General features: G+C 36.5%; 1 protein-coding gene across 2 annotated transcripts in view; it reads right to left on the bottom strand.

Annotated features, from left to right (window-relative positions):
• The window catches only part of LOC131436379 (uncharacterized), a 731,094-nt gene that overhangs the window by 188,600 nt on the left and 523,762 nt on the right, over positions 1 to 18,732 (bottom strand). For both annotated transcript variants that reach the window (XM_058605077.1, XM_058605076.1), the window contains 2 exons: positions 16,743 to 16,886; positions 16,353 to 16,553 (listed from right to left, as the gene is read on the bottom strand). In XM_058605077.1, coding sequence (XP_058461060.1) covers positions 16,353 to 16,553; positions 16,743 to 16,886 — 345 coding nt within the window. The remainder of the gene's footprint in view (positions 1 to 16,352; positions 16,554 to 16,742; positions 16,887 to 18,732) is intronic.

The raw sequence follows: 18,732 nt of genomic DNA, 5'->3' as shown, positions 1-18,732 counted from the left end.
TTGAAAAAATAATATTCTGAGTTTGAAGGCTAACGATTGTTTCCAAAATCAGCAAAAATTGTTTGAGTTATGAAAATTATGATTTCGTTTGCCTTTTTACCCGTCTGCTTCAATTTCATGTCTTTCGTTATTCCCTTAAATGTAGAACGCATTACAGTTATTCATTCAGTATTATGTTTACTTCATACTGAAGTTATTCATAAACAGTTGTTGTTTTCAACCTACCCAGGTTTGATACCTTCATGCTGTGGAAGTGAAACCCACGTGCTATGAAAATACTGCGAAATCTATCAATGAAATTCAGATATACTGTAGTGAAAACTCTGTTTTAATTTACCTAATAGTGTAATGATGCCTTTCTCGTCAAATTCATGTTTTCATAAAGATTACTAAGCGATTCTTGAAAAAGAGCAAAGAAGTTGTCGGCGAATGACCTTGAAATGGTTAAATACGTCTTGAATACGTCTTATTTTAGAATGATAAGTGTATGATCGTTAATATCTCATGTTGTATCTAACGTAACAACATAATTTTTACTAAATATCAACGGAAATAAGATTAATTTATGATAAAATTTTCAGTTGTTTGTCGTAATCACAAATAATTCGCTTTTCGCTTTTCTCGTACCCGAACCGACGGTTTTAATTTAGTAAGTGACATTTCATTTCTGCGTTCAGGTTCAGAGTTATGTTTCAGTTCCTGAATATAGTTTCAGGTTCAGAATTTTATTCCAGATAAAGAATCAACAATAAAATCTTTGGGTTTGGATGGGGCCGAAGCAGTTATTCGTGGTTATCTCAACAATACAACATATCAATATGATTTTGGTATACCATTTGATCATAAATCAAAACAGACCCGGAATTTTCATTTTAAAATTCCCGCGCTTGTCCGATCGGTAAACTTTTATTCTCTCAACGTTGGCAACACTTTTATACACATTCTGTCAAATTTTGACGCATATCGTACGATTAGTTTCTGTTTGGCGTCTATACAAATAAGTTGAAAAATTTTCGTGTGGCGATTTTTATAATGGATGAAAATTTAGAACAACGGCTCGCCTTCGAAGCGCCATTCGGTCGATTGTTGTGCGCCAGTTATGATGCATTCGATGAATGTGGGGTCACTATCTGCGTTGGAAATCATCTCTTTGGCCACATCAACACGACGCTGTTTTTGAATGAAATTTAACTTTTTTGGCACCAGCCGAGAAGCGAAGCGTTTCAAACCCAAACCATCAGTTAAAATGTGTTCGGCTGAGATGCCCAACAACACAGCAATCTCTCTAATCGGTCTAATCAGAACGATTTTGCAACACAATTTGCTTCGTCGATTTAATGTTTTCTTCAGTAACAGATGTTGTTGGGCGGCTAGGGATTTCATCAGGATCCAAGCTTGTACGACCATCTTTGAAGCGTTTATACCACTCGTATGTCAGTGTTTTTCCTAGACACGATTCACCAAAGGCCTTTTCTAACATTTTCAACGTTTCGGAACACTTCGGAACAGGTACGGCTGCACCGAACGTAAGGAACGACTGGTTCGACGACGAATGTGAACAGTTAGTGGCCGAGAAGAATGCAGCATGGGCGAGCAAGCTGCAACACCGGACGAGAGCAAACGAGGAGCGATACAGACAGGCGCGGAACAGACTAAACTCGGTATCCCGTAGAAAAAAGCGCCAACAGGAAGATCGAGATCGCGAAGCGATGGAAGAGCTGTTCCGTGCTAATGACACAAGGAAGTTATTCGATAAGGTGAACCGTTTGCGCAGAGGCCATGTGCAACAGGCCGATATGTGCAAGGACACCAACGGGGATCTTCTCACGAACGACTGTGAGGTGATCGAGAGGTGGCGGCAGTATTTCGACGAGCACCTCAATGGCGATGTGGTGGAATACCGTGGCTTGGGAACGCGTACGGAGGACGATAGACTGCTGGTCCCAGACCACCCAAAAGTCGAGTGGGAGGTAAGCCGGTTGAAAAATAATCGGGCCGCTGGCGTTGACCAACTACCAAGCGAGCTACTAAAACACGGTGGTAATGCACTAGTGAAAGCACTGCACTGGGTCGTTACCAAGATCTGGGAGGACGAGATTTTACCGGAGGAATGGATGGAAGGAATCGTGTGTCCCATCTACAAAAAGGGCGATAAGCTGGATTGCTGCAATTACCGCGCGATAACTCTGCTGAACGCCGCCTACAAGGTACTCTCCCAAATCTTATGCCGTCGACTTTCACCGATTGCAAACGAATTCGTGGGATAATATTAGGCAGGATTTATGGGCGAACGCGCTACCACGGACCAAGTGTTCGCCATCCGCCAGGTGTTGCAAAAGTGCCGCGAATACAATGTGCCCACACATCACTTATTCATCGATTTCAAATCAGCCTACGACACAATCGTTCGAGATCAGCTATGGAAAATCATGCACGGCTACGGATTCCCGGACTAACTGATACGATTGGTCAAGGCTACGATGGATCAAGTGATGTGCGTTGTTCGAGTATCGGGGATAAACTCGAGTTCCTTCGAAACTCGCAGAGGGCTACGGCAAGGTGATGGCCTTTCGTGTCTGCTATTCAACATTACTTTGGAGGATGTGATAAGAACAATAGCGAGGATAGACACGAGTGGCCCGATTTTCAGAAAGTCCGCCCAGCTACTTGGTTTCGCTGATGATATTGATATTATAGCACGCAACTTTGAGAAGATGGAAGATACGTACATCGGACTAAAAGCTGAGGCCAAGCGGATCGGACTAGACATCAATGTGTCAAAGACAAAGTACATGAAAGGCAGGGGCTCGAGAGAAGATAACGTCAGCCACCCATTACGAGTTCTGATTGGTGGTGATGAAATCGAAATGGTCGACGCGTTCGTGTACTTGGGCTCACTGGTGACTGCCGATAATGACACCAGCAGAGAAATTCAGAGACGCATATTGTCAGGAAATCGTGCTTACTTTGAACTGCGCAGGACGCTACGATCCAGCAAAATTCGCCGTCGTACGAAGTTAACTATCTACAAAACGCTGATTAGACCGGTTATCCTCTACGGGCGCGAGTCCTGGACAATGCTTGCGGAGGATCAACGCGCACTAGGTGTTTTTGAACGGAAGGTGTTGCGAACCATCTTCGGCGGAGTGCGGATGGAAGACGGTACGTGGAGAAGATGAATGAACCATGAGCTGCACCAGTTGCTGGGAGGACCAACCCTCGTCCAAACGGTCAAGGTCGGGCGGTTACGGTGGGCCGGGCATGTTGTTAGAATGTCGGAGAACAACCCGGTTAAAATGATTTTCGATAATGATCCGACCGGTATAAGAAGAAGAGGCGCGCAGCGGGCAAGATGGATCGATCAAATTGAGGACGACCTGCGGACCCTTCGCAGCTTCTGAGGCTGGCGGCGAACAGCCATAAACCGAGTTGAATGGAGACGCCTCCTGTATACAGCAGAGACCCGCGTGGTCTACGACTGATAGAGTAAGAGTAAGTAAGTGACGGGGAGACCTTTCATTTGCGATTAGTTTGATCAAAATCGAACATTTGCTTAGTTCGTCGAGCTAAATAGATTAGTATATGACATTTGGCTCTCCGGGCCTCGGGAATTTTTTTCTAAAGTTTGAGCGAATTCTATACCTATTTTTTATATTTACAACATTATTACAATAATTACAATATTTCTGATTTTCAACACTGCGAAACACATTGAACTCACTGTAAGCTTTCAATGGTCAAATAAGTAAGTCCATCCGGTTGTGTCTCTGACATTACTCACCCGCCGAAATTCGTATTTCTGTAATATGTTTACAAATAACGACCAGAAGCTATATATTCCGTTTGACGTATAATCACTGCAGAATGTCAAAATAGTATGTAGTTGCCAAGTCTTCTAGAAAATGCATCAATATCTGATTATCTTTATCTCAGATTTATGCGTGAAAGATAGCAAGGAGAGGAGCAAATCTGAGAGCTTAAAACGATAATAACTCACCCGTAGGATATGCATACTTTTCCAACCACGAACAGAGTTTATCCGCCATAAAACAGGAGGTTGAAAGGAAAAAACATTAAAATTAATGTTTCCTTGCGAGGGATCAAAGAAGCAGAGGCGAAAGAACATAAGTCACGGGGTGTCGCTGGGTATCATAAGAAAGTTTTGCAAACAAAAGTTGTCCTCGTTAGCGAAGAAGTTCTTCCTCTTGACTTATATCCTACCTACTTATGACGAAGAGTTAGTTTCTACGGCGTCGATGAATTTTCGACTCAGAGAATATTGCAGTGAACATTGGTTAGTTAGTCAGCTGTGGTTGAAACATAGACTCCGAACGTGCCGGAAATTAAACCTCAAACCACAATACTTCCTGACTGCAGAGTAGACGAATAGTTCGAAAATCACGCAAGTTGTCACGATTTGTCATTGTGCGGAAATCTTGCCTACCTTCAACATTCTGTCAGTCTTTCAATTGAAATGACTAAGCAAAGTATTGCTGTCGAGGCTTTGTCACGCAATTGCCAGCAATTAAAGTTTTATCAGACTCCTTATTTTTAAGACCGTTGATAAAAATTTGATTACGTGTCACAATCTTGTATGACGAGTAGCTTTCCTGTTGTTTTCAAGTTTTCTCTATATTGGAAGAAGGCTTTTCTTATGATAGCAAAAGCCGGTCTCGTTTCATAATGATGTGGTACATAATTATTGTGACAGAATTGTATCATATTTCATTGAAAACATGACCGATGAGCTCGATTTAAAAGATGAAAGGTAAATTGATCACTTGAGGTGAACTGTAAACACAAGAGGCTTCGTTATCATTTAAGGTAATGTGAAGGGAATTTTCCGTGTGCATCGATGGTAGCAAAAAGTTAGTCCAAGCAAATTGAAATCTACGGAGAAGTTTGGTATCCAGTGGTATTATGCTTCAATTTGCACAATAATATGCTGGATTAGCATATTATCTTGTGCCACGTCAAGATGCTGTGATTCTGTAGCCAAAAGTTGCTGCAACGTTCTCAGCGATTGCTGGGAACGAAATTCAACATTTTCCATCCCTTTTGTTTTGGCTGCATCGGAGAGAAAGTTGTTGATGTGACGCATTTGGTTGGAAAAGCTGCTTTGCTCAGCTTAAGTTGAGATAGGCAAGCATCGTTGGAAACTTCAACAGAGGCAAAAACTTCACGACACTGCTGGAGCAGCTTAGTGCAGTACCCTTTCGAATTTAGCACGATTCGATTATGACACATTTCGTTTTCAGTGCTGGCCGACTCCTGCAACATTGACGCTAAATTCCTTTCTAATTGGATCCTGGTGTAGTAGAAAAGGTCATCCGATTCCAGTTACAATTTCCAAAAGAACAAATTTTAATATTATTGAAACATGTTCAGAGAATGCCTATGCTTGAAATCAGTTTTTTTTCATCTATGTGATCAAGACATATCTGAAATTCAAAAGCAATAACCAAAATAATTTTACTCAACAAAATTTAGTGCTACTTAATAATCATCGGAAAAAATAAATATACTTGCGAATGTTTTCAGTATTGAATATCAAAGGAACACATATCGAAAACTCCCAAGCAGGACATTTTTGTTTAATTATTTTTTTCACTATTTAAATGAGACATTTATTGCAAATAAAAATTTGCATAGGCTTCAGTGACCAATAACCCGACTAGAACCTATTTTTATCTTAATTATTCGTTACGTCAAGTAATTGGTCAGAACGATCCAAAAAAATTTTTTTTTTGTTGGTTCCTGTTTGCCACATGTTCAGATGCAGAGTGGGATACTCCAGCAAATTTCATGATAATACCGTTCACAAATATTGATGAAGGCAATATTGCGTCAACAATTGATTTTTTCACGCACACTACACTGTCTTTGCGGACCCGGAATCCAGATTTGGAAAAAATTCTACAACAACTTGTGAAAACATAATACTTTTCATTAATATCCAAGTTTGTGAAGATCGGTCTGACCGTTTTTGAGAAATTGGAGTGATCTACGGTTTAGAACACACGAGTACTTTCCCGGTACTTCCGGAACCACGAACGATGATCCGGTATACCCAATATCAACGTATTTGATTATCAACTAACAATATTTATTTACTCATTCATTTATTTTGGAGCAGGCAAAAGCCTCTCTCCAGCAGGCATAAAACCTCCACAATCTCTCTCTCTCTCTCTCCAGCAGGCATAAAAACCTCCACATCATTTGTATCAACAGATTACAATGATCCAACAGATACATTTGGGCTTAACACTAACAGATGAAACTAACAATTAAAACTAAATCTATAATCCTATCTATAACTAGTTGATGACACCAAGCATTACAGGGCAGTAATAAACAGCTCTTGCTTAAAAGGGGAGAGAGAAGAAAAAAGTGGGTAGGTAAATGTTATATAAGGGTTGGTGAGGGGGTGGGGTGGTAAACGAGAGTGGGCTAACGACGGTGTTAGAATCGACATATAGATCTAATTAGTGACCAAAGAAGATGGTAGAAGACAGAGAAAATGACGGGGTTAGAATCGGTATGAAGATCTGGTTAGTGATCGAAAAACGGGTGGTGGATGACAAAGAAAAAGTAGAAGGGACGTCCGAGTTAATTTCGACGAACGAATCTAGTCAGTTCGTGCTCGCATCGCAAACGACACAGTCGAAAATTTCTTACGGTCGCGACTACAGAAACAAAGACAATACAGTGCAGTGAACAATAGAGTGTACGAAATGGGCAAATACGATTTAACAAAGTCTTAACAGTTAACCTTTAACAGTTTGAGATTGTAACAAATCCGTCACGAAAATAGTTCTACAGATATCTCGGCGTACGGATAACAAGTCTAAATCGACAAGTTTACAGCGCTCAATATAGCTAGGATATCAGATACAGCAAAAATCATTCAGATACAGCAAAAATAAAAAGGGTGGGATGTGACTACCTTGAGGTACCTCCGAGTTAGTTAGAAAGGGTGCGGCTAGGCAGCCACCGATTTTACCGGTTAATCAAATAAGACTGCAGCCAGTTAAAAAAAGGACCGCTAAATCCGAGTCTTCCTAGTTTAGCAATAGCTATTTGGCGATTTATTTTATCAAAAGCAGCGGAGAAGTCAGTATATATAGCGTCAACCTGATGTCGCGCCTGTAACGACTGAATGACATAGGAAGTATAACATACAAGATTCGTAGATATAGATCGTGTTGGCATGAAACCATGCTGAGTTGAACATATATCATATAAGCATTTGTGTATGATGAAATCCAAAACGACTTATTCAAAGAGCTTAGATACAGCACACAAAGCGACAATTCCACTGTAGTTCGATGTTTCAAATTTATTGCCTTTTTTAAATACGGGGAAGATGAATGATTTCTTCCATGGTTCGGGAAAAAATCCAGAGCATAAGGATATATTAAATAATATCACCAATGGAGCTAATAAACTTTCCGAACACTTTTTGAGAACTATAGACGGAATGCCATCAGGCCCAGCTTGTTAAATTTTTTCAGCTTAGTTTTCATTGTATCCATTGTGACAACAGGGTATGATCCAATAGGGGAGCATACCCGATAAGATGCACATAACAAAATCACAACACAAGTATATTAACAGTTGATGTGTATAACAATTTGTGTTATCTTAAGATATTTAATAAATGAATACAGTTGAAAGTTAAAACTTATGATAACAATATAATAACAAAATCAGTAATGATGTTTTGAATTTTCATTTGCAAGACTCATGATGAAGTTCATTAATTGAAAAAAATGAGTTCTTCTGTTTGTTTATTTAAAAGATCTTTTTTATTCAGGCCTATTTGCGTACAAGCTTTACGTGGCCGATTGATCCGATGTTTTAAATAATTTTTTTTTGAGTTGGATCTCGTTGTCATCCTTTTTCTAGGGGGAGAGGAGCTTCCATTTCCGTCCTGCGAGGATTGAGGGGCACTTCGTTCGTGGTTCGTCTCGTCATCCATTGCCGCATCGGTGGTATTGTTATTGGTTTCATTGCTAGTTGTTGAAGATGAGGCTTGTTGTACATTGAATGCGGTTGCTGGTTGGTTGGATGATAAGTTGTTAACTGCAGCTGGTGTACTTTGTTCTATAGGGGATGATGATGGATTCGTTGAAGGGGATGCTTCATTGTTGTTGGTGGCTGTCACAGGTGTACTGGAATTGCTTGGGGTTGGTGTGAAGGAAGCACCGTTGTCCTTTGGTGTAGTTGTCTCCTTGTCCAATTTATCACATTGCTTACCGTAGTGAACAGATTTTTGGCGATATTGACATGTGGCCATCTGATTGTCATAGGTAACAAGTGATTTGCACGGAATTCTTGTATCTTGATATAAGAAGGTATAGGCTTCTTCAAATGTATGCGTAATACACGTTCGCCATTTAGAATACCGGGGAAAAAATTTTATTTTTCGATAGAGAGAATCTCTCCGTATTGGGACATAGTTTTGCGAATATAAGAATCGGTGACGCTTGAGTGAAGATCATGCACACGTACTTCTATAGCACTATCATCCATATATACTGGAATGTTGGACCTAATGTTGTCATGCTCCACATAGTGCACATTGTTATTGTCTTTTGCGAATTGAATTGCATCCAACTCTTTATAAAACTGGATGTAAACAACATTATTCGTCTTATTGCATTGAAGTAAATGCACACGTTTAATGTCAAGATGCATTTGCTCCTTAAACAAACCTTTAAGTTCTCGTATCGAAGGTCGAATTTTGCACTGCCTGAAGTCAACAATAATTGTATTCTTTCGTGTCGGCGGTAGCTTTTGTTCGTTTGGTTCACTCATTTCGAGGTCGTTCTATTGTTCACTACACAATACTGTACTTGGTTTCTTCTGTCCCGAACGTAAGCGGTTTTGTTTTATCGACTGACTTGGATGAGATGTAAAACCGAACTGAGTTCTTCCGTTGCTTCATATGGAAATATAATGATCAAAATTTCAAAAACTAAAAGAAGAAATTAGATCACTATATAAATTATTCATTTAATAAAAAAATCATTAAACAATTTTGTATTGAAACGATGCTAGTAGTTAGCTGTGATATAGTCTTTCTGTGTTAAATTTGCTATCTAATTTTTTACAACTATTGTCATAAATTTCTGCTTTCGGACTTCTGTAGTTGTATCACATTCAGTAATTGTGATACAAACGTTTCAAAATCTGTTACGATTCTGTTCCCGCTAGAGTCCTTTTTGTTATGATTTTTGTTATTTTAACAGCTTACCAGCCCAAAATATTTCAAAATTTGTTACAAAATAATTCTGAAATAATTTACTCCAGTTATTATAATACTGTTATTATCATCGGATGTGGTAGTGGGACATTATTCACAGCTTCAAGAATGTGAAGATTAGTCAATGGTTCTACGCAAAAGACGCTGCTGAATTGTTGGCAAAAAAGATTACAAATATCGGACGTGGTTGATGATCGTAGATTGCCAAGAGACATAGAATTAGTAGACCCGTTTCCTTTCTTTGATCATTCACGTGGTTCCAAAACTTTTAGGATGAGTTCTAAGATTGTTCTGGATGCGACGGTGATATGCATAGTGGAGCGCTTTATTTAATTGTTTGTAACGATTGTAATGAAACAGGTAATAAGATCTTAGTAATACAGAGAGATGTTTACTATACTTTTTTAAAGCTGTTCGTTTAGATCTTCTAAAACATTTCAGAGTTTGGTTTGACCAGGGTGGATAACAATACCTAATAAAAGAGTTATACGGCTATTTGAATGTATTTGGCTTGATTTTCAGTATCATGTATAAAAACACTTCAGGTACATGAAATTTTTATACTTATCAGCCTGTAATTTCAGAACCGGAAATTGTATCTAGATGAAATTCGATTATAAAACCTTCCATACGACCTAAAATTGTGAAGATTGGATGAGTGGTCTCTGAGAAGGTTGAATGCACTTTTTAAGTTCATTTTGCACATTTTATCCCGTAACTTCGGACCCGGAAGTAGGATTCAGATAAAATGCAATAGCAAGCTAAGAAAGTATGAGGCCTTTAATTTGAATCTAAGTTGAGGAAAATCGGGCAAACGGTCTCTGAGAAAATCGAGTGTACTTTTTCTTCATTATTTTGCACACGTTGCTCCCGAACCGGATGTTCGATCCGGGTAAAATTCAATGACAATCTATGGGACCAAGAGACTGTTCATTTGAATCTAAGTTTGTAAAAATGCAATCACTGTGAAAACCAGCTTTTAAACCGAGATACGACCTCCGGTTTCGGATTTGCAGGCTGATAAGCTAAAATTCGATTTTTGTCGCATCGCGCGAAGCGTCTGGACGCGCGTGTGAGCTAGTTACATTTGATCAAAGCAAACCTGTCAGAGTGAATCCGATGCGAAAACAGTATATCGCATTGAATCGCTTCGCTTCGGTCCGCGTTCCGCGCTCACTCTGACATAAACCTAATAATGTAACTGTAATAATGTATGTTTGTTTGTTTGTTTTATTTTATTTGCGACTTTAACCGTTTCTGGTCATTCGCCGCATAATAATGTATGTCAATTCAACAAGGCGTCTAACTGTATGTACATTATGCTCAAACGTGAAAGAGATGCAATTGTTTTCGCTTTAGTTAACACTCCTAATACCAACCCTCAAAAAGTTACGCGAAGCACCAAGCCTCAAAAAAAGTTGGAACGGTAACTTTGAGCTATCATAGCTCAATTTTTACTTGACCAATTTTGATAAATTTTACACCCTCGAATTTTGTGAAGTTTGCAGATTATTTTAAGTATGGCATTATTGACGACCGTTTAGGAAAAACTTATGAAAATCTGATTTTTCCCGTTCCAATTTTTTTTTCAAGCTCAAAATGTGCCCTATCTGCATTCATGCGGCACCTGCATCGCGAATCGGATATTAAGAACCTCAACTTTACCGAGTCATATCTTTGTTGTTAGTCAACAGATCTTCAACATTTGTTCACCATTGGAAAGGTACTACTTCCACAAATAAAATGCTCTGAAAAAAACTGAAAATAGGGTTGTCTACCCAAAGTTATAATGAAAACTATAAATAGATGACCTAAGAAAAGATGAGACTTTTTACAATGATCGTCAATATCTCGAAATTCAAAGCGATGACCTATATATTGTTACACATACACATCGATTGCTAGTGATACCAGCTACAATTTTCGCTCAACTACCATTCCTACACAATCAAAAGAAAACATTAAGAAATCGATGAATTTATAAATATATATGAATTTTTCATTTTTTTTCACATGTTTGTATATAACTCAAAAATTAAAGCGACGACATGTACATTTTTTTGATTCAAAATATTGGAATCATTACCAGAAACAATGCATTGATGACCAAAATTATATATCCGTTCAAAGAAGCTCAAGAAATTTGGTACAAATACAGAGAATTTCTATTATTAGGAAAATTTTGTCAAACAAAATCAAATCAAAACTTTTAAATTTAATGACATATTTTTTTATTATTTTAGTTGGAAATTTATTATAACCAATCAATATAACGCACTTCCACTTGACATTCAAAGAACATCCAGCCGTGCCTTATTCGGGGCTAGACTGAAGTATCATTTAAAGCATAGACTGAACGAGATATTTAATTAATGTAGTTCCTTAATTTATTCCTTGTTTTGCAAACTGTCAACAGTAATTCATTCTTGTTTAATTTTTTTCAGTTAGCCTGTATCATTGTGGATCCCTTAAAAGGAAATCAATTTCACTGGGATTCCGCAATATTTATTAATAAAGTTTAATTGCACATCATGAAAATACAAACATCTCAGCGTATTGTAACGTAAGACTTTCTTTTAGTAGTATTTTTCCAGATTATTTATTTTTTTAGCTGATATTAGTTTGCGTCCACTACCAGGGTGCTTCACAAATTGGAGCTCTTTGGTGAGGGAGAGTGTGGTAGGCAAAAAAAAAACAAAATTTACAAAAAAAATGAAACTAGGATTTCACTGAAAATATTAAAAAAATTAGTAAATAACCTAAAACTCTAAAAATAGTTATATTTTTGTATTGGACAAAAGATCTAAACAATTTTTATGCACAACCCAAACGCAATTGATAACTACTCAAATTCTGATTTTGTTGTAGGTTTGCCGAAGAATCTCGAAAAATAGGTAAAAGATCGGAAATTTTAAAATTTCCGAGTTAAATTGCATTGCACAGTGGTCCGGGTCCACAATTTAGGGGGGCAAAAACATTTGTGGCTTAACCTTATACTTTAGAGCTATGATCTCTTCAAAACAAATGATCAGTGAATATAAGCCATATGTCGATGTACATGGTATTAGGGTGGCTCTTATTATTAAGGTGATTCAAAACTTATTTTCCGGATGTATTGAGATAGAGGACCGCATTCTACGGCACAATTGTAGATAAACTTATATCGAGCAGCTTTGCTGAGGACACCATCTGCAACGGTTTTAGTGTTACAGCTATTTTTAAAGAGCAACTTAGGGTGTTCCTCAAAAAATCAGATTTTTTGCTCTAGCATTTATATTTTTCTCTTTTCGTATAGGTATCTTTGAACATCTTTTAGAGTTTGTTAAAACCAAGTTTTAATGACTGGCGTTTCTGAACCGAAGTTATGAGCAAAACTAGTTCAAAACAGGTTATTTTTAAACTGATATATCTAACATTGAGGCAAACGAAAAAAAATCCGTTTCTTGTATTTGACAGAAAATATTTTCGAGCATGTTTATTAAACAAGGAGGAGGAGATATTTTCTTATTTTTTTAAATTATGTTCAAACATTGGGTTTTTTCATTGAAAAATATTCATATCATGTAAGTGATTTATTAGCTGTATATGAAAATAATATATTTTTGTCTTCTAAAGTGTCAATTTGATTCAAGTGCATATTCGGGAAGCAATCGTTCTGCATTCTTCGGGGAATGCAGAATGGTGTCGCTTTTGTAAAATCTCTAAGGCCTCTCGGTGGTTGGAGGTTTCATCAACCGTGCATTTTGGCACCTGCAGCTCGTTCAGCATTCTTTCGGGGATGCAGGACGATTTATTTCTTTATGTTTTGTGCTGTTTTCTCACCTCACCCTCTTCCCAATTCCCTTCCATGTTCCTTTTATCCTTCCCTTCCCATCAGGAAGTTGATGAGAAGCTACGCAAGGCACGAATCTCCAAATAACTAGAGGAACATGCCACTTGAGCCAATTAGTTCTGATAACATAGGTGTAGGGTTTCATTCAGTAAAAAGCATTCAAACGAAGAGGTTGTTTTTCGAGACGAAGACAACTGTTAGCTGCAAATAGATTTGTTGGTTGGTGTTAATCGCAAAAGCTGCTGCAAAGCCAATATTCGGGGCGATTCCAGTTTCATAAGTACCTGAAATAGTGGAACTTACTTCACTGAGAAAAATGGCCTAATCGATTTGAGAACTGTTTCATTTTGTATGTTACACTAGTTCATGTACTAGCTTTCATGTTTTTCAAAAATCAAACAAAACTGTTTGAAGAATACAATCAAACAAAACTGTTTGAAGAATTTATGAGAATAAGAGAGATATGAGAAAGGCATCATTACACAACTAGGTGGATAAAAACAAGTTTTACTTAATTTCGTGTGATTTTTGTGCTAAATTCGGAATTCTACTATTTCTGAATTGTTTACTAATAGAAAATTCAAATAATTTTCGAATTCTATACATTCCGAAATAATTCTAAGTTTTCGATATTTAAATTTTATTATTCTATCGATTATAATTGATGTCGTTTAGAATAGCGGAAAATTTAAGGTATATGTTTATGTTCTTAATTGCTTGTAAAAAAAATCAAGCAATATATTTATTTTTAAATTGTAGTTGGTTTCTTTTGCCATGGGTTAGTATAAGAAATTCATATAATTTACGTTCTATTTCTTATTGTACAAAGCCATTGAAATAATTAAAAAAATTTTGTGTAGTCACAAAATTTATTTTATCATTAAAAAACAAATTCTACGTCTCTTTGAAAAAGATTAAATCAAAACGGATTTCAATATTTTCACTTTGATTTGCAGGAACGTTGGAACGCAATATATATCAGAAATTGTGAAATTTCCGATCTTCTACCGATTTTTTGAGAAAATCAATCGTCCTGCATCCGGAAAACCTAAAACAAATAAACCTTATTTTAGTAGTTATCAATTCCGTTTGGGTTGTGTATAAAAATTGTTTAGATCTTTTGTAAAATACAAAAACATAACTATTTTTAGAGTTTAGGTATATTTACCAAAATTTTGAAGATTTTCAGTGAAATCCAAGTTTTTGTAAATTTTGTTCATAATAAATTTCCAACTAAAAAAATAAAAGGTTTGTTTTGATTTTTTTTGGCAAAATTTTCCCAATAATAGAAATTCTCTGTATTTGTACCAAATTTCTTGAGATTCTTTGAACGGATATATAATTTTGATCATCAATGCATTGTTTCTGACAATGAATCCAATATTTTGAATCAAAAAATGTACATGTCATCGCTTTATATTTTGAGTTATATACAAACATGTGAAAAAAAATGAAAAATACATATATATTTATAAATTCATCGATTTCTTAATGTTTTCTTTTGATTGTGTAGGAATGGTAGTTGAGCGAAAATTGTAGCTGGTATCACTAGCAATCGATGTGTATGTGTAAAAATATATAGGTCATCGCTTTGAATTTCGAGATATTTACGATCATTGTAAAAAGTCTCATCTTTTCTTAGGTCATCTATCTACAGTTTTCATTATAACTTTAGGTAGACAACCCTATTTTCAGTTTTTTTCAGAGCATTTTACTTGTGGAAGTAGTACCTTTCCAATGGTGAACAAATTTTGAAGATCTGTTGACTAACAACAAAGTTATGACTCGGTAAAGTTGAAGTATTCAATATTTTCTATGCGACGTTTATGCCAAAGGAAAGAAAATTGGAAAGCAGATAGGGCATATTAGGCGAATGAAAAAAAACTTGGAACGGGAAAAATCAAATTTTCATTGGTTTTCCTGTTCCAATCGTCTGTCACAAATTTTTGGAATCAATCAACGAACTTCACAAAATTCGAGGGTGTAAAATTTATTGAGATTCGTTGAAAAACAGCTGAGCTATGATAGCTCGAAGTTACCGTACCAACTTTTTTTGACGCTTGGTATTTGGAGTGTTAACAACGACTTGCACAGTGTTGATCAGAACAATGTTACATTTTAAAATTCCTATTTACATGGTGTACAAGGCCATAGAAGTACGCGTGCATGATCTTCCCCCGCAGTTCTGTCCATCGAAAGGGAAGTAAGGCGTATTTTTTTTATTTTAAAAATCGGCGGCCACGTAAAGCTTGTATGCAAATAGGCCTGAATAAAAATATCTTTTGAATAAAACGAAAAAGAAATTTATATGAGAACGGCATTATAGCACCACTAGGTGGATTAAACAGGTCTTTCAATATGAATTTAGAAAACTTACGTGCTATTGAAAATTTCGAATGATTATAAGGACGTATCGGAAAACAACACAATACTCGTGTCATAAATACAATACTTCTACAAGCAAATTGACGAAAAGGCATGGTAAAGACGAGACGAGAAGTCAAGCATACCCCGCTTTGCCTCTGTCTCCGCTTTGCCACTCTTTATCTTATACAGACAACAAATGATACGTTTTTACAGAGCATTGCAGGAAAAGCGGTCGCAATATAAATGTCGCCACGACAAAGTTAGTCGTAAAGCCTGCCCTACAAGCCATATTCAGCGGACAATGCTCCATCCGATTACCATTTGTTTCGATCTATGGCGCATGGCTTGTCAGAGTAGCACTTAGGCGAATGACCTTAAGTTTAAAACCTCTATAATCTAAACAACAAAAAAATGCTACGAATTTATTTCAACGCCTGATAGTATACAATGTCATTAGGTGTGGTGAAGTCGAGCAGCAATATTACAATGTTATGTTTTTTTTTCGTTTTGCGATCGATATTTCTTCAAAGCGAAACATAATATCGAATAGAACCAGTCTCACCAAACACCTAATTAAATTTGAGTGCTTAATTGTAGACCTTAAAACTTTCCAACAGTTCTTTTTTCTTCATATAAATATTTTCAAAAACTTCTTTGTCTTTGCTTCGTCTTCTACTTAAATGTGTCATGAAATTTAACTTGCAAAGCCTTCGGATTCAATATATATCATACAGTACGATAATTTCCACAATGAAAGGAAAATTAGCCTTTCGAGTCGAATATTTCCTTGCCAATGCTTCGATGTATTTAACTACATACTAATAGAACAATCCCATGAATGCAGCATAGGAAATTCTGCACGTTCCATAATTTCAGTTTGCTTACCTTAACTTGTTGATAGCGAAAAGTAAACAATGCTGCCGGGGGAAGCAGTCCGATGACGGTGCAGGCAAGCACCAGAATTCCAGTGCGCATTGTCCAGTTCAGAGCAGCCACACACGGCGAGGCATCTATGCAAGCATCGCAACCTTCGGCACACGGAAGACATTCATACGATGCCGGACCATTGTAGCTGCTGAATTCGTTCTATGGAAATAAACGGGGTATGAAAAAATAATCCAATTTTGACAGCATTAAAATTGTAATCAAATTATTTGCAGCATTGCCATGAATCAAGAACATCTTAACATAACTAGAAGTAAACCAAACATAAATAAACCGGCATTTTCATCCGATAAACAATCGCAAATTTGGGGCAAACACTTTGCTACTTACCAGCATTAATTTTTCATACTCCTCCTCGAGTGTCGTTCCGTTGAACCATTTCTGCTCAAGGCTGGTATCCGGAAAGTAGAACCCCTTCCGGCACACGCACCGATAGGATCCACGGCGGAAGCCCAGTCCAGGAATGGGAGTACACTGAAAACAAGAAAAAAAAACGAGAAAGAGTAGGAGTAGGAAAAAAACAAGCATTATTGTGAGTAGAAAACAATTTAAACCGGTGATGTTCTTTTGCTGGGTGACAAAACAATGGCTCAGTGTTTTTTCAGAAAAAAAGTGCGGGTTTTTTCAACTTCTGCTGGTACGTACATAGTGAAATTAGTTTAAGCAAAGAAGATTTATGGCACAAAACTTGTTTGCACAATTTCCAAGTTTTAGTTTACCGAATAAGAGAAAGTCAGACATAGAAAAGAATTAGTTTTAGTGGGCTAGGATTACAAATAGTGTGACTTGTTTGCTGCATCCAGGTAGGATAGACAATAGAACAGTTTTTAACCGCGATATCATATAGTAAAGTTTTTCACGTGATAGTTTTGACGTTGACTACGTCTCTGTTTATATATATATATATATATATATATATATATATATATATATATATATATATATATATATATATATATATATATATATATATATATATATATGTATATATATATATATATATATATATATATATATATATATATATATATATATATATATATATATATATATATATATATATATATATATATATATATATATATATATATATATATATAAACATAGGATTGCCTAACCCTGACCTAAATCGTAGTGATAGGATGCATGGATGGATGCGGATAAGCATGCTCATCGATTTAATAACCGGAGTGCCAGTAGTGATTATTAGATACAATTTATAATCCTCACATGCTACCAGGTCAATCCGACCTTTTATTTTTTACGCAGGCACTGAACATTTAAAAGTAAACAGAACTATATTTCAATTCAATTCAACTAAGAATTGTTGATATTTTCTAGTACTCTAGCAACATTGCTTCGAATTGCAATAATCCCATCTGGAGGAGAAAATGTACTATACTGGTATTGTTTATGTTCAAAACAATGAACAATATTTTAAATGAAATGGTCATTTGAATTTTTGAATGTGCAAAAATTTCTAATAAAAAAGGCGGATGGTTATTTCAGAGACATAACTGGATGACGTGAATATGGATGAAACTGACAAGCTTCCTTCACACTTCCGAATATCAGTTAGTGGATCGGTTGTGTAAATTGTGCAAGCATTTCCCTTCTTCACTACTGGAATTGAAAACGATGCATCAACACAAAAGTAAGGATTAGTTTCATCAAACATCCTGACATACAATTAAATATCACAAAAAAATGTATAGTTTTTTATAATAAAACAGTAGTAGTTCTGAAAAGAACCTTACATGAAGGCGTTGGTATTGGAGAGTAACAAGTTGAATTCGAATTACTATGGATGCCGCTGACTCAACCGATTATAATCTTCCAGTGGAGAAAACATTATTTCGCTGCATTGATCAATGACACAATAGGCCTAAAATATGAAAAATGTGAAATATATCAACGGTTTTCTGCATTGATGTTTTTGGTAAACACGAGATCAATACATGTGCCTCCACGCGTAGTAAATTGTTAAGAAGCAGATATCACGTACAATTTGATGTTCATGAAATAGTGCACAAAACTAATCAAATTGTTGTAGATTTGCACTAAAGTGATGATTTTCACCTCCGATTGGCAAAGAAGAAGTCTTTATAGTTCTTTAGATAACATTTGAAGCAATTAGTAGGATTGAGTTCGTATAATGTTCTCCATCGTTGTTCGCTTTTCGTTATATTTTTCTCTGATGCAAACGACCAGCAGCAGAATGACGTAATCGCTCGTGTTTGAATCGAAACTAGCTCTGGGAACGTCCCGCAGCAGATCTGCTTCCTGTGCGGATTGATTCAACACTGAACTGAATTCTTGT

The sequence above is a fragment of the Malaya genurostris genome, chromosome 3, assembly GCF_030247185.1.
Source record: "Malaya genurostris strain Urasoe2022 chromosome 3, Malgen_1.1, whole genome shotgun sequence".
NCBI lineage: Eukaryota > Metazoa > Arthropoda > Insecta > Diptera > Culicidae > Malaya > Malaya genurostris.
This window is presented reverse-complemented; position numbering and strand designations above follow the sequence as displayed.